The sequence below is a fragment of the Halichoeres trimaculatus genome, unplaced genomic scaffold (genome assembly GCF_033239565.1).
Source record: "Halichoeres trimaculatus isolate MK-OKI-2021-1 unplaced genomic scaffold, fHalTri1.1 fHalTri1_scaffold_23, whole genome shotgun sequence".
Lineage (NCBI taxonomy): Eukaryota > Metazoa > Chordata > Actinopteri > Labriformes > Labridae > Halichoeres > Halichoeres trimaculatus.
In genome coordinates this window covers 4,977,560-4,991,043 of record NW_027437201.1, presented here as the reverse complement: position 1 = coordinate 4,991,043, position 13,484 = coordinate 4,977,560, and the positions used below count along the sequence as shown (strand labels likewise).

At 40.0% G+C, this 13,484-nt stretch overlaps 2 protein-coding genes across 2 annotated transcripts; both read left to right on the top strand.

Moving 5' to 3' along the window:
• The first annotated feature begins 3,701 nt into the window (after positions 1–3,701).
• Positions 3,702–6,872, top strand: lrit1b (leucine-rich repeat, immunoglobulin-like and transmembrane domains 1b). The gene is made up of 4 exons (XM_074663351.1): positions 3,702–3,886; positions 4,221–4,681; positions 4,941–5,246; positions 5,346–6,872. The coding sequence occupies exons 1-4, from the start codon at positions 3,765–3,767 to the stop codon at positions 6,404–6,406; spliced, it is 1,950 nt and encodes a 649-aa protein (XP_074519452.1). The 5' UTR covers positions 3,702–3,764; the 3' UTR covers positions 6,407–6,872.
• Positions 6,873–8,747: 1,875 nt separating this feature from the next.
• On the top strand, positions 8,748–11,652 carry LOC141785189 (leucine-rich repeat, immunoglobulin-like domain and transmembrane domain-containing protein 2). Its single transcript, XM_074663352.1, has 3 exons — positions 8,748–8,857; positions 9,025–9,806; positions 10,886–11,652. Exons 1-3 carry the CDS (start codon positions 8,748–8,750, stop codon positions 11,650–11,652), a joined length of 1,659 nt encoding a protein of 552 aa, XP_074519453.1.
• Positions 11,653–13,484: the final 1,832 nt, after the last annotated feature.

Here is a 13,484-nt window from a genome sequence, read left to right as displayed (position 1 = left end):
CATTACAAAATGGAATAAGTTCATTTTTCTCATAAAATTCTAAACACTACATCCTGTGGACAACATGAAAAAAGTTTTGCTAAAGATTAAATTCATTAAAAAACTAAACGAAACAAAACAAAAACATGACATCACACATAGCAGTTACAGCCTCAAGTCTTATTGAATATGATGCCACAAGTTGCCACACCTAACTTTGGACAGTTTGGTCCATTCCTCTTCCATCAGGTTGGATGGGGAGCGTCGGTGCACAGCCATTTTCAGACCTCTCCAGAATGTTTGATCGGGTTCAAGTCTGGGCTCTGGCTGGGCCCCTCAAGGACCTTTAGAGAGTTGTCCTGAATCCACTCCTTTGATGTCTTGGCTGTGGTCTGAGGGTTGTTGTCCTGCTGAGAGATGAACCATTGCCCCAGTCTGAGGTCTAAAGGTCTCTGGAGCAGGTTTTCATCCAGGATGTCTCTGTACATTGCTGCATTCATCTTTCCCTCAACCCTGACTGGTCTCCCAGTTCCTGCTGCTGAAAAACATCCCCACAGCATGATGCTGACACCACCATGCTTCACTGTAGGGATGGTACGGTCCAGGTAGTAAGCGGAGCCTGGTTTCCTCCAAACATGACGCCAAAGAGTTCAGTCTTTCTCTCATCAGAGCAGAGGATTTTCTGTCTCATGGTCTGAGTCCTTCAGGGACCTTAATCAGACTCCGAGGTCTACAGACAGTTCCTTTTACCTCATGCTTGGTTTGTGCTCTGACATGCTCTGTCACCTGTGGGACCTTATAAACAGGTGTGCGACTTTTTTAAATCATGTCCAGTCAACTGAATTAACCACAGGTGGACTCACATTAAGCTGTAGAAGATTCATGTCAAAGGCTGTGGACATGTGATGTCTAAATTTTGAAACTGAATGTGAATACTGTCCAGATTCAATGTTTACAATGTGCTTTGATTTAATTACAGAACTGCAAAATTCAAAGTGAATTGATTTTATTTTCCTTAATAAGGTGTATATAAGCATTATTGTGGGGACCCCTTCTGAATCTGCGACATACCCTATAGGTCCTGATGCAGATGGGATGACCTTTGCATCCCACCCATGCCTGTTGGTTCATATTCTACACATACCAAGGATCGTATGAAATGCACTATGTCCCAATATACTGGTCAAAGTGTGAACTTCTTATATCTTTAAATATTGTCTGAATTACTTATAACTAGTGTAAGGGCTAAATTAAAATGTACAATACCCACTCAATTCAGCATCTGTAAGAACGCAAAACACATAAAAACATTTTTCAATGAATGTAAATTAATTCAAAAACAAAGGGTTGAGGTTGAACATACAAAATACTTAACATTGAGTGTATCAACACATTTGGTTTACACCCTCATGAAGCATGAAGAGCACACAAAGGTGACGTAGAAATGACCTTTAGCACTGCAGCAGCCTGCTCTTATTTCTGAATGTTACATTTTTGGCAGCGTCTGTTTACTTCGCTAATCTCTTCAGAGATTACTACAAACTCATTAAGTGTGAAGTAATGATTCATAGCCAACATACAGCAGACTTTTCTGTGATTGTTTGATGGCTCCAACGTCTCAACACATTAACTTAAATGTGACGTGTACGTTTATTGTTTGTTTGCTGCTTTAAATTCCGACGTAGGGCTTTTTGCATCACTGTGTCAGAAGCCAAGGAGCAGAGTGTTGAAATTAAAGCAGCAGAGTGCCAACCACACAATGCAAAGATTCAATCATACAATCTGTTAATCTATGGCAGCTGGGTGTAGATTAACAACATGAATGTAGTGGATTCATAACTTGTAATCTCTGCATAGATGGTTTGCATTGTGTGCACCTTCTGGTTTAAAGAACTCATTACAACTTAAATCCACTGTGCAATAGATTTCTCCTCTCGTTTGCAGATTAGAACCAAAAAAGCTGCATCATTATAAAAATAATAATAATAAAAAAAAAGTACACACCAACAGCTATAAAAAATACCTCAACAAACAGAGCGTCACATTTTATATAATCTATATAAAGATATAAAAACCCCCTAGTGAGTTTCTTCTGCAGTGTTTGCACCCCAGCAGTGAGTTCACACATTAATACATTAGCTAACAGTTAATTACATCATCCTAATCTGCTGCTTTCACAATCAAACAAAGGTTTCAGTGTTGAATAGCATGTGTCTGGAGTGACTCAAATGATCAGGAGTGGGATGCAAAATGGAAACTAATGTTCAGCGCTGTTAAAGTATGAAGTGAGGAGTAGAAGATAAGAGCTGTACATGACAGTTATGTAGATTTCATTTATAATATGGTGTTAAATAGAGTGTTAAATAGGTTTAATACTTATATCTCAGAAGTTTCTAAAAGTTCCTGAAGTTTTCAGATTAAATTAAATATATTTAAATCATTATAGCTGTCATATATATTCATGACATTGATCCAGATGAGGGGATTCGTGATTCAGGAAAAAAATGACCATGACGACACAGAATCCGAACTTCATTTAAGGGTTAAATGTGATTTTTTTTTTTTTTAAATCCATGTACGTGTGAAGCTTGAGGTGACGTCATTCTTGTGAGAGATATGTAGGACAAATCCAGTTTATTTTCCAGGTCTTGTTTATTTAATTCAGCACTGACCTGAAAGAAACAGAACAAAGACGTAATAATGAAAGAAAGAGACAGGGCTGGATTAAAGGATTTGATGCTGGCGGGTAGTGGAGTCTTTAAACCTCCACACCTGTTGGAAACCAGCGGGCTGCGACAGCATGACGGTCATTCATAAAGTATGTCACACATAGACGGATAAAAACATTACATAAAAATATAAAGTACAGTGGAAAGATGTTAATAACAGAAGATTATTATGACATTTCAGAATCAGAAAAAACACGACAGGAGTTAAATACTTTTCCTGTATGAGCAGCTTGTGATGAACTCTTTTTGTTTTCAAAACTGATTTTAGTTAAATATTTTCAATTTTTATTCAGATAAAAGAACAATGAGTGATACAATACAGTAAACACAGCTTATGACTCTACACCGCCATCTAGTGGTCAGTTATTGAAAAAGCTGCAGCCATGATGCAAATAACAATCTGTCAATGAATTAAAATGTACACAAACAATGTTGGACAGGGGCTGCTTTAACGACACAGAATTATAAAATGTTAATTTCATTATTAAGAAGCTTTATAGGATGTATTTGTTTCAAAGAAGGCATTTATTTGCATGTTTTTATGGTGTTTTTATTTATCTATTTCGAGAAGAGGTTTTTGTTACTCTTATATTTTTTGACAGAACATGATATAACTTCAAAGAATTGACAAAAACTTTAAAAAAATAGATTTAAATGTAACATTTTTAAAGATTTATTGATTTCTCAATAAAAAAAACTCTGATTTTTATCCACGTGTGGGTTGATTTAAGGATTCCTGTCCTCTTCTAGCCTCTGTTTAAATGTTATTGTCACCCTAACTAACCGTACAATTAACTTCCCTAAGAATAAAAGTGTCTCCATGCAGCCTATCAGCTCCCTGGAAGCAATAGCCTAATCGTGTGAATGAAAATAACCCAAGTCCTTCACTAATCCCTGCCTATCCTTTTTATCTCAGGATTCAGACCAGGCGGAGCAGTATGGAGCAGTGAGCCTGCAAACCACCACCATGCATCCCATGCCTCGTTAGACGGAGCTGTAGCGTATTTTCAAACAGTAGTTTAGCTGCATAGCGTTTAGGAGCGTGCAGGAGGGAAAATGAGTCCACATTTTATCCCTGCTGTTTGTTTGGCTTTAATTTTTCTTCCTGCGCTTAGCAGTTCATGTCCTGCACAGTGCAGCTGCTTCTTCCACAAACTGAGCGATGGATCAAAAGCAAGGTGAATATTTGTTTTTTCATGCTGTGTACACTTCTCTTGTTGTTGCATGTTTTATTTTTCCTTGCATGTTGATTTGACTTGGAGTACAGCTCTCTCCTGCACAGTCACTATGTATAGTGGAGGATTAACTTGGAGTTGCCATTTAATCTTCTTTCCTTGTTACTGCACAATAGCCCTACTACGTTTTACCTTAATAAAAGCTAAAGTAAAGCATTTTTCAGCCTAATAAGAGCAGGATGTTTTTTTTTTATAACCCCTACATTTTCTCAGTACCTCCAGTGTTGCTCCTTGTGCTATTGTATTTCATCATGTTTTTGTGATTGATTTCCTGCAGGAGTGTCCTGTGCAATGATCCAGAAATCACTATGGTTCCTCCAAATTTTCCCGTCGACACTTCAAAGCTACGAATTGAAAAAACAGCAATCACAAGGATTTCAAGCAACAACTTCCACTACCTCAACAACCTGGAGTTCCTCTGGATGTCATTTAACTCACTAAGCTCACTGAACGTGGACAGTTTTCGGGGTCTTTACAACCTGGATGAGCTCCGCTTGGATGGCAACTCCCTCACCTCATTTCCCTGGGAGTCGCTGACGGACATGCCCAACCTGCGGCTTCTCGACCTGCACAACAACAAGATCTCCAGCATCCCTGCCGAGGCCATTGTGTACATAAAGAATATCACCTATTTGGACTTATCAAGCAACAGTCTGAATACGGTACCTGGTGATGTTCTGACAATGTGGCTGAGCGTGAAGCCAACCCAGGACACAGATTCTTCCAAACTAATTCTCGGTGAGGATCAGGCTGTGACATATTAGGAAACAGGAACACTTTCATTCTAAGCTTCCTTGCATGACGGCCAGTTCTTTTTCACCAGAAGCGAAGGGATTAGTCTAATTATAGTTATTGTGTGACAGGTTTACAGATAATTCTAGTTATTTTAACACCGTTCTATGAATTCTTTGACTTACAATGAGACACATGAGTTGTGAAAAGGAAAACAAATGAACAGATCTCTTAAGCCCTTTCTCTTCCTTGGTTTCACCCTCAGGTCTTCATGACAACCCTTGGCTGTGCGACTGCCGCCTGTACGATCTTGTCCAGTTCCAGAAATCCCCGTCATCATCCGTGGCTCTCATTGACACACGGCTTAGGTGTGCTGATCCAGAGAGCTTGTCCGGGGTTCTTTTCACAGAGGCAGAGCTGCAGAGGTGCCAGGGCCCTCGGGTGCACACGGCTGTGGCCAGGGTCAGAAGCTCATTGGGCAACAATGTCCTGCTACGCTGTGGCACAGTTGGAGTCCCTATTCCTGAGCTGTCCTGGAGCCGTGCTGATGGCAAGAAAATGAATGGCACAGGTAAGTTGTGAAGTGATACTAAATCTGTGTGGGATAGGAAGGGGTAAATCTTTGCCTTAAGTAATTCCTTTGGTCCCAATCTGCTGTTTTGTTCTTCAGTTCAGGAGGAGATTTCAAAGGAAGGCATCATCTGGTCGATTCTGAGCGTTCCTGCAGTCTCGTACCGGGATTCTGGGAAATACGTCTGCAAAGCAACAAACTTTGTAGGCACTGCGGATGCCATCATCTCCTTGGTGATCACAGATTCAATTCGATCAGAGGAAGCAGGAGGTGGTGTTTCAAAGAGACCCAGAGGGAAGAAACCCGGTGGCATTGGAAGAGCTGCATACCAAGAAAAACTTATCGCCAGGTACGTCCCTCCTCCAACCACCACGGCTGCCCAACCCATCATCGAACCTCTCAACGGCAAAGGTGTAACTGGGAAGTACGAGATCGAGAGCTATAGTGTCTCTGATGATGCCTCACCTGGACGGGGAAAGGGAATCAACTCTGAGGATATGCAGAAGGATGCAGTGGGAAACTTAGTGGCAAATGCCTCATCCTTACAGCAAGCGCCGGAGAAAAGGATTGTGAGGTCAGTGAAGGTAATCGGGGACACCGATCACACTGTGTCTCTGAACTGGAGAGCCCCTACTGCAACAAACACCACAGAGTTCAGTGTCCTATATGCTGTTTTTGGTGAGAGGGACATGCGAAGAATCAATGTAGGTGCTGGAAAGAATCGGATCACCATTGACGGCCTGGTACCAAAGACCAAGTATATTGCTTGTGTTTGCGTCAAAGGCCTGATCCCAAAAAAGGAGCAGTGTGTAATCTTCTCAACAGATGAGGCCGCCAGCGCCAGTGGCACTCAGAAGCTCATTAATGTGGTGGTGATCACGGTGGCCTGCGTGATCGCTGTTCCCCTGACACTGATTGTGTGCTGTGGCGCCATAAAGAAGCGCTGTCAAAAGCTGCTGGGGCGGCAGTCCAAGGACATTCAAGACTCCTACGTCACGTTTGAGACCCTGGGCCCTGGGGGCAAAGCTAAAGGGATGGAAGGGGAGTATCTGACCAGGCTAAACCCTGATGAGTCCAACAGGTTACTATCAGCAAGGTCCAGTGTTGACTCAGAGGCAACAGCAAGGACCGAGGGGCCTCCCAATGAGTACTTTTGCTGAAACCAAACCTCTGTGATAAACTCCAAAGGAATGCACTTTGTTTTCTATCACGTGAATAGATACAGGTCTGTCCTCAGAGACTTAGAGATCCTCTCTTGAGGGTCTTCAGGGGACACTTATAGCTCCGTCATTATTGGATGTATGGAATTTCAGCCTTGTGGGAATAAAAACCACCATTCAATAGGTGGGCAACAAAAAGGGAAAATAGACACACTGACAGTTTTAATCCGCACATATGGTGTAAATATGTACAAATACGCTTTTTTAAAATTCACAATGCACTTTTAAAGGTGATTTTTGGCAGAGAAACATGTCTAATGTTGCCCTACACTGTCTAAAACCCAATATTTTTTTCATGACGTAACCTCTGCACTCTGTAAATATCTTTGTTTGACACATTAACTGTTTAGGATAAAATAAGATGAACCAGCAGCTAGTAGACTCTTTTGTATGTCAGTTTGAAGTTAATGTGCCAGGTTTACTTTTACCTTCAACACAATTCATTTCACAAAGTGTAAACATTTTTGACCTGAAATTTGTGTGTTTGAATGTACTGTACAAAATAAATATTTTTATATCGATTTACACTCTCATTTTTTTCTATTTTTAAAAAGTGGTCCTATTAAAACTTAAATTACGTAGCACAAAGCTTAACCAATTGAAACTAAAATATTTTGTCAAGTAAAAAGTTTAAGCACTGTGGATTAAAGATTATGGTTTTGGTTGACATAGGTATTGACAACATAACAGGTGCACTCGTAAGTTGTTTTACAGACATTTCTTTTAGACGTGTTTTGAATGCTTTTTTTTGTACCACCAACAAGGCTTTTAGTCCAGTTTGCAGATAAAAAAAAGTGATTTAGTAATTGGTGAGCAGAGTTGGGAAGACTACTGAAATATTTTGCCCAAGTACAAGTACGGTAACTTTGATCAGATTTCACTTGTATCGTATGTATTGATCAATCTTAAGTAAAATTAAAAAGACTTCAACAAAAAAATCTGTTTACAGTACTGAGAACTTGGGGGGATTCAAAAGTGAAAAATGAGACATGAGCTCCAAAAATGGTCAGAACATCATTTCTTGCGTGAACAGTTGAAGCAAGAAAAACATGTATTATGGTTGAAGTTCCAGAATATTTTGTTTCCTCTTTGTTTTTGTTTTCACTGTGTAGACAGTCCTTATGTCACAGCCTGCTGTGCAAAAGTTCACTGTGAAGTGTCTGGATTGCAGGACGGCTTGTCCTGATCAGGTTGTAGCTCACATTTGTTCTGACTATGGTTAGAAAGAGATGACAGCTTGATAAAATCAGTTTCTCTGAGCAGTTACTAACCAACCCTTGAAACTATTTGTTATGATTTCAGCATTAGCAGCATGTTCTCCTCCTCTACATTGGTCTCTAGCCAGATCATTGGACCATAGATGTTAGCCAATCAGATGCATCTTCACTGTTGATAGACGGTTTTCAAGCCAACAAAAAAAGTTAGCCCATCACAGTAAATAGAGAAATTGCAATTGGATACTTCCACCCCTGTCAGTTAGTGCACTGCTTTTCTCAAAAGTATGTTATAATATCACTAAAGTACATGGCTGTTACTGTCTTTCCGACAACTTCTAATAAAAAATTAGGATAGATGGTGGATGGAAACCACAGTATTTGGCTTTCAGTGTATGTAGATTTTATTTGGATAGAGTATAGGATGTGTTGATTGCTGAAGGTCTGATTGACTACCCCCTTTTGAATCAATGATTTCCCTCACAGTCAAAACCTGTTGTCATGATGAATATCCATTGAGGAGACTGAAACAACCATACAGTGAATGTGAAACGCTTTCACACTTGAGTTAAATGTTGATTCTGCCCATAAAAACCTTAGAGTCAAACAGGGTTCAGCTTATCGAGGTCAGATTACAGTCCGCTCCAGACATCTGTCTCTCCGTCTCTCCGCAGCCCTCCCTCCCTCTGCTGCTAAACCCTGAGGGCCCCGGCCCACTTACTGCAGAAGAGCCTCATGTCATGCCACTGTTTGGGCTTTGTTAGTAAACAATAAATGGAATTGGACTAAGGGAAAGCATTTTTAGGCCGTACCTCAAAGTAGATCTACAGTAGAAATAAAGGTTACTATGATTCAGCTGTCTTGATTTGTGGTGTTTTCAATCTGTTGATGAGATCTGATCCAGACGAAGTGGACCATTGCTATAAATATTCCTTCCCTACTGTGTCTCACATGTCAATTTGTGCCTTAAGAGTTACGTCAAGGAGGATTAAGGTAATAGGCTTTGTTCCATGCAGCTCATGGTCCTGTCCTACCCTCAGGCCTGTTTCAATTGCTGCTCCAAGAATATGGACGTCCTTCATCTTACGTTACGCATTTCTTTTGTATTTTGTCTCATCACCCCCGTATCCTCAACTTGTGTTACCGGTTGCTCTTGCAAAGATGATAACCTGGGAAGGTAAGAGATGGCTGATCTTACCTAGAGAAAGGATGTGTACATGTGACCTGATAAGATGTTTTAAGACCAACTGATGAATTACTCAAATGATTGAATTACACAAATGTCTATTGAGATTCTTATTCATATTCATAATCAATGGCTTCTCTTGCCTCTTATCATTCTAGGTCTCTATTATGTATGGAAACCTCCATGAGATATATCCCAGAAGACATCCCACATGACTTTACGAAAATCCGAATTGAAAATTGCCACTTGACGGAGTTACCTCAAGGATCTTTCCACAAAGTGAGTGCCTTAGAGTTTCTCTGGCTGAATTTCAACGAGATCACCCTGATGAATATGAAAAGCCTGGAGGGGCTAACAAACCTGACTGAGCTCCGGCTTCAAGGGAACAAGTTGACCACAGTACCATGGACAGCATTTCAAGACACACCCATGTTAAAGATTTTGGACCTGAAGCACAATCGACTAGATGTCCTGCCTGAACAAGCCCTGAGACACTTAACTGCCCTGACCTACTTGGATCTATCCTTCAACCAGCTTAGTGTGATATCAAAAGATGTCTTCTATAATTGGCCACTATACCAAACAGCGCAGAGAGCGTGGGGGAAAGAAGGGCTTGTGTCCAATGTTGTTCTGGCGCTGCACGACAACCCTTGGACGTGCGACTGTCGACTCAAAGGCTTCGTTGAATTCATCAAGACTGTCAGCCCTCCCATCATTCTAATGAACTCTTACTTGATGTGCTCGGGTCCCAACACCAGGGCTGGAAAGTTTTTCCACGAGATCCAGTTAAAAACCTGCATGAAGCCTGTGGCCTCTTCCCCAGAGACTAATATCACTTTATCACTGGGAGCAAGTGCAGCGCTAACATGCTTAGCCCAGGCCAGGCCAGCCCCAACCATTCATTGGATGTACAGTTCAAAAATCATAAGGAGATTTGCAGGTAAGTGTCTTCCTCTGTTTGTGCAAGTTTGTTACCAGGATGTACATAGAGATGTCCATTAGAAGATTTGTTGAAAGCTAAATTTCTGCCAGATAGAAGTTGGTCTGCTCAAGGATGACTTTTTGTGAATGGACTTCATGCTCCACTCATGATACTATATTGGAAATATAGCTTTGGCCTCAATGTCTTTTTTTCACTTGAATGTCAATGGAAGCAAATTGATTGGAAGTTCAGTTCTTCCCATGGTTATCCCTTGGATATCTAATGCGACTGCAACCCCCTTCCCCTCCTGATATCATTTTCTGATGGACTTTACCTCTGACATATTTAATCAAAATTGACTTTTTGCTGTATACTTAGGAGTAACTGCATGACAGTTTGCTAATTTAGCTTACAAGATGCTAAGTAGCTAACAGACTGTTTCCTTCAATTAAATTACCTGTATTTGTATCAGGTGAGCTTTTATTATCAGAGAGTACTTGTTCATCCAGTTTGACAGTGCTGAATCTGAGTATTGTTGTTCTGCTTAAATATACTGACATATAAATACTATTTACAAGTTTGATGTTAAATGCACCTTGAAAGCCTCTACAACAGGAAAAAGAACACAATAAGTTTTTCATGGCTACAGGTGGCTTTCTTTAGGTTTCCATCCATCTGCATAGAAATACACTTGTGTGTTGGACACCGAGGTATCATCTGCATACATGAGAATCCACTGCCATAGGTCACTTACACAAGTGGAGAAAATGTTGTACACAGCCTTTGCATACAGCACCTTTTTGGAAGTTAACGGATATAGGGCAGTGTCAAGCACTGTAGCCAACAGTTCAAACCAGATTAGCAGAACATAGCAACAGAGATTGCTTTGGAAAGTGGTTTAACCTAATGAGGAGGGATAGTGCAAGTTCGTTTATAACTACAAACATAGCATGATGATTGGTTGAAGCACCGTTTAGTGAATGCACCATCCCAGTTTCATTTGGTAGTCACAGTCCTATCTACATATATCTGAACTTCTTAACTTTATTCCTTCCGATTTTAATCCTATGGTCTGTTTTTTTGTTTCTTCTGTGCAGCTACTGAAATGTACATCAATGATGAGTCAGTCACCTCCCAGCTGGTGATCCCCTCTCTTCACCTAGCAGACCGAGGACTCTACATTTGTGTCGCCAACAACTTTATTGGTAACTCCTCTGTCAACATAATGGTGGACATCAGCTCCCCAAACTCCTCATTTCCTCTCCCTTCATCTATCCCCATGTTGGCACCTGATGATAAGGCCTACATAGACATCCGGATTGCCAAGCAGACGGTTTATGGTATTACCCTTGAATGGCACGCCGTAACAGATAACCCTGCAGAAACCTGGTTCACCATTCACTTTGGTAAATACGATTCACCCAAAAAGGAAATGATCTACATCGGCCCGGGCATCAACAGCTACTCTGTGAACGACCTGCTTCCTGTCACCAAATATGAGGTGTGTGTAGGCCTGAAGAACCACCCGCCCAGGGAAAGTCAGTGCGTTGTTTTCATTACAGGAAGTGACATCAGTGAGCTGGAGAAAAGAGAGAGGCTCATTCATATTGTTGTCATCGTGTGCGCGATGGTGCTGGCTGTACCGGCTGGCATGTACGCCTGCACCACAGAGGCCAGGTTCAGCTGCGTGGAGCCCTGCATGGATCTCTGGAAGAAGTGCAGGCAGAGGGACCAGTCGGAGACAGAGAGACAGGTCACCTTCGACAGCCTGCAGGCGACCAGTGAAGAGGGACTGTGTAGGGACATGGAGGAAAAGCCAAGAAAGAAACGAGAGAAAGGAGGAAGTGCTGCCTATCTGTACTAGAATGAATGTTAGAGATGGAACATTTTTTTACCCCACTGGAAAAAGCAGCTCCTCTGACCTATTGCTGATTTTCTTTCGTACACGTAGAAAAGTCTGTATTCAGCTTCCCTTACCAAAGTGGCCTAATTGATAAATTAAAAAATGTATAATATAGAATATGAATATCGGCACCATTCTCATAACTTTTCCCTTTGTTTACTTTTAAGGAGGTTTAACCTGATCTTACTTTTGGTTAAAGCATTAGTATAAACATGAAACAGAGCAATTAACAGTAAAAACTACAGTAACACTCTGTTTCACATGTTTAGAGAAAGAGATTGTGTCTTTTCAGGCTGCCTTATGTATGTATGTGTATGTGTATGTGTATGCCAGTTTGTATGTATGTACATGTCTATAAACGTGTGTATATGTGCATGTGTGCATGTGTGTATGATGAGATGCGTTTGTGTGTGTGTATCTGGACAACCACTTACAATGTACTTTTCTATTCTTTCTGACCACTCAAAGCCCTTTATATACAGGTAGTCTTCTTCACGAATCCACTCCACATTCACACACTGGTGGCAGAGACCGCTATGGTAGGACACATAAGTAGCTAACAGTAGCTAAGCTAACAAATTCATGCATATCCACACATGACTGACCAACAGTGGAAAAATTTGGGGTTCAGGGTCTTGTCCTATGACACATGAATGTATATAAGTGTAGGTAATTATGTATGTTATTTTACATATGTATGTATGAATGTATTTGTTATTGTAAAAAAAAAAAAAAAAAAAGGAGAAGGGTAGAAAAGTGTTTTCCCTTCTGTACTTTTCAAATAAAACATGAACACTGAGGAGCTTTAAACAGGCTATCACTACTGGGAAAATTTGAGATGTGAAAAAACATTAAAATATGTATTCTGAGTGGGTTTGAACCCTTAGGTTAAAATTATAAGTGCATTTGGTGTGTTTCTATTGTGTTTTTTTTCCCCATTTTTTTTTAATCTTGGTAAAACGTGAGAGGTTAGCCTTAGGTTTTCAAAACATGGAATTTCAAAAATTAAAAAAAACACCAAAATATATAAACTTAGAAGCAATGAACTCTAAGAATATGTTTTGTTGAAAAAGAAAAAAAAAGAGTAGACTAAAGGGTTATGAAGCCTGAATGTGTAAACAAGCACTTAAGGAATGTACCCATTATGTTTTGATACAATTTTGTTTTTTAAAAATTCCTGAAAAAATGTAAGGGGCTTACCTTAAGTGTTTCTGAACTTTTCACACAATTAAAATGAATAAATAAATAAGTGCATAATGTAGACAGAGGAGTTATGAACTCCAAGGGTATAATAATTAGCACCAGAGGAGTATCTGAATTATGTTTTTAATGGTTTTATCTATCAAAGATTTCCAATTAAAATGTAAGGGATTAGCCTTAGGTCTTTTTTCTAAAAAAAATTCAGATCTAAAAAAAGAACAAAACAAAACATCAAAATTTATAAACTGAGAGGTTTTAAACCCCTACAATGTATTTAAAGGCACCCAAAGAGTGTTTCCATTGTGTTTTTACACAATTAAACAAAAAAAAAAAAGCAAGGGGTTAGCCTCAGTGTTTTATTCCTGAATTTCTGCTGTAACAACACATCATTACACGTACAATGAGGGGTTTTGAACACCAAGGGTTTAATAAAAGGCACCTTAGTAGAGTTTCTATTGTGTTTTTTTTTGTTTGTTTTTTTTCACATTTTTTACTGAAAAAAATCCGGAGGAAAAGAGAAGGGGTTAGCTTTAGTTTTTGTTTTTGTTTTTTTTTTTTACAGGAGGAGATAGGATATATTAGTCATTTTAGTT

Bases quoted from the DNA above. Each gene is read 5' to 3' on its own strand.
- lrit1b (XM_074663351.1), top strand. From the start codon at position 3,765: ATGAGTCCACATTTTATCCCTGCTGTTTGTTTGGCTTTAATTTTTCTT. The intron at 3,887-4,220 runs GTGAATATTTGT...GATTTCCTGCAG, and splicing joins AGCGATGGATCAAAAGCAAG to GAGTGTCCTGTGCAATGATC. The intron at 5,247-5,345 runs GTAAGTTGTGAA...TTTGTTCTTCAG, and splicing joins CAAGAAAATGAATGGCACAG to TTCAGGAGGAGATTTCAAAG.
- LOC141785189 (XM_074663352.1), top strand. From the start codon at position 8,748: ATGGACGTCCTTCATCTTACGTTACGCATTTCTTTTGTATTTTGTCTC. The intron at 8,858-9,024 runs GTAAGAGATGGC...TTATCATTCTAG, and splicing joins AAAGATGATAACCTGGGAAG to GTCTCTATTATGTATGGAAA. The intron at 9,807-10,885 runs GTAAGTGTCTTC...TCTTCTGTGCAG, and splicing joins AATCATAAGGAGATTTGCAG to CTACTGAAATGTACATCAAT.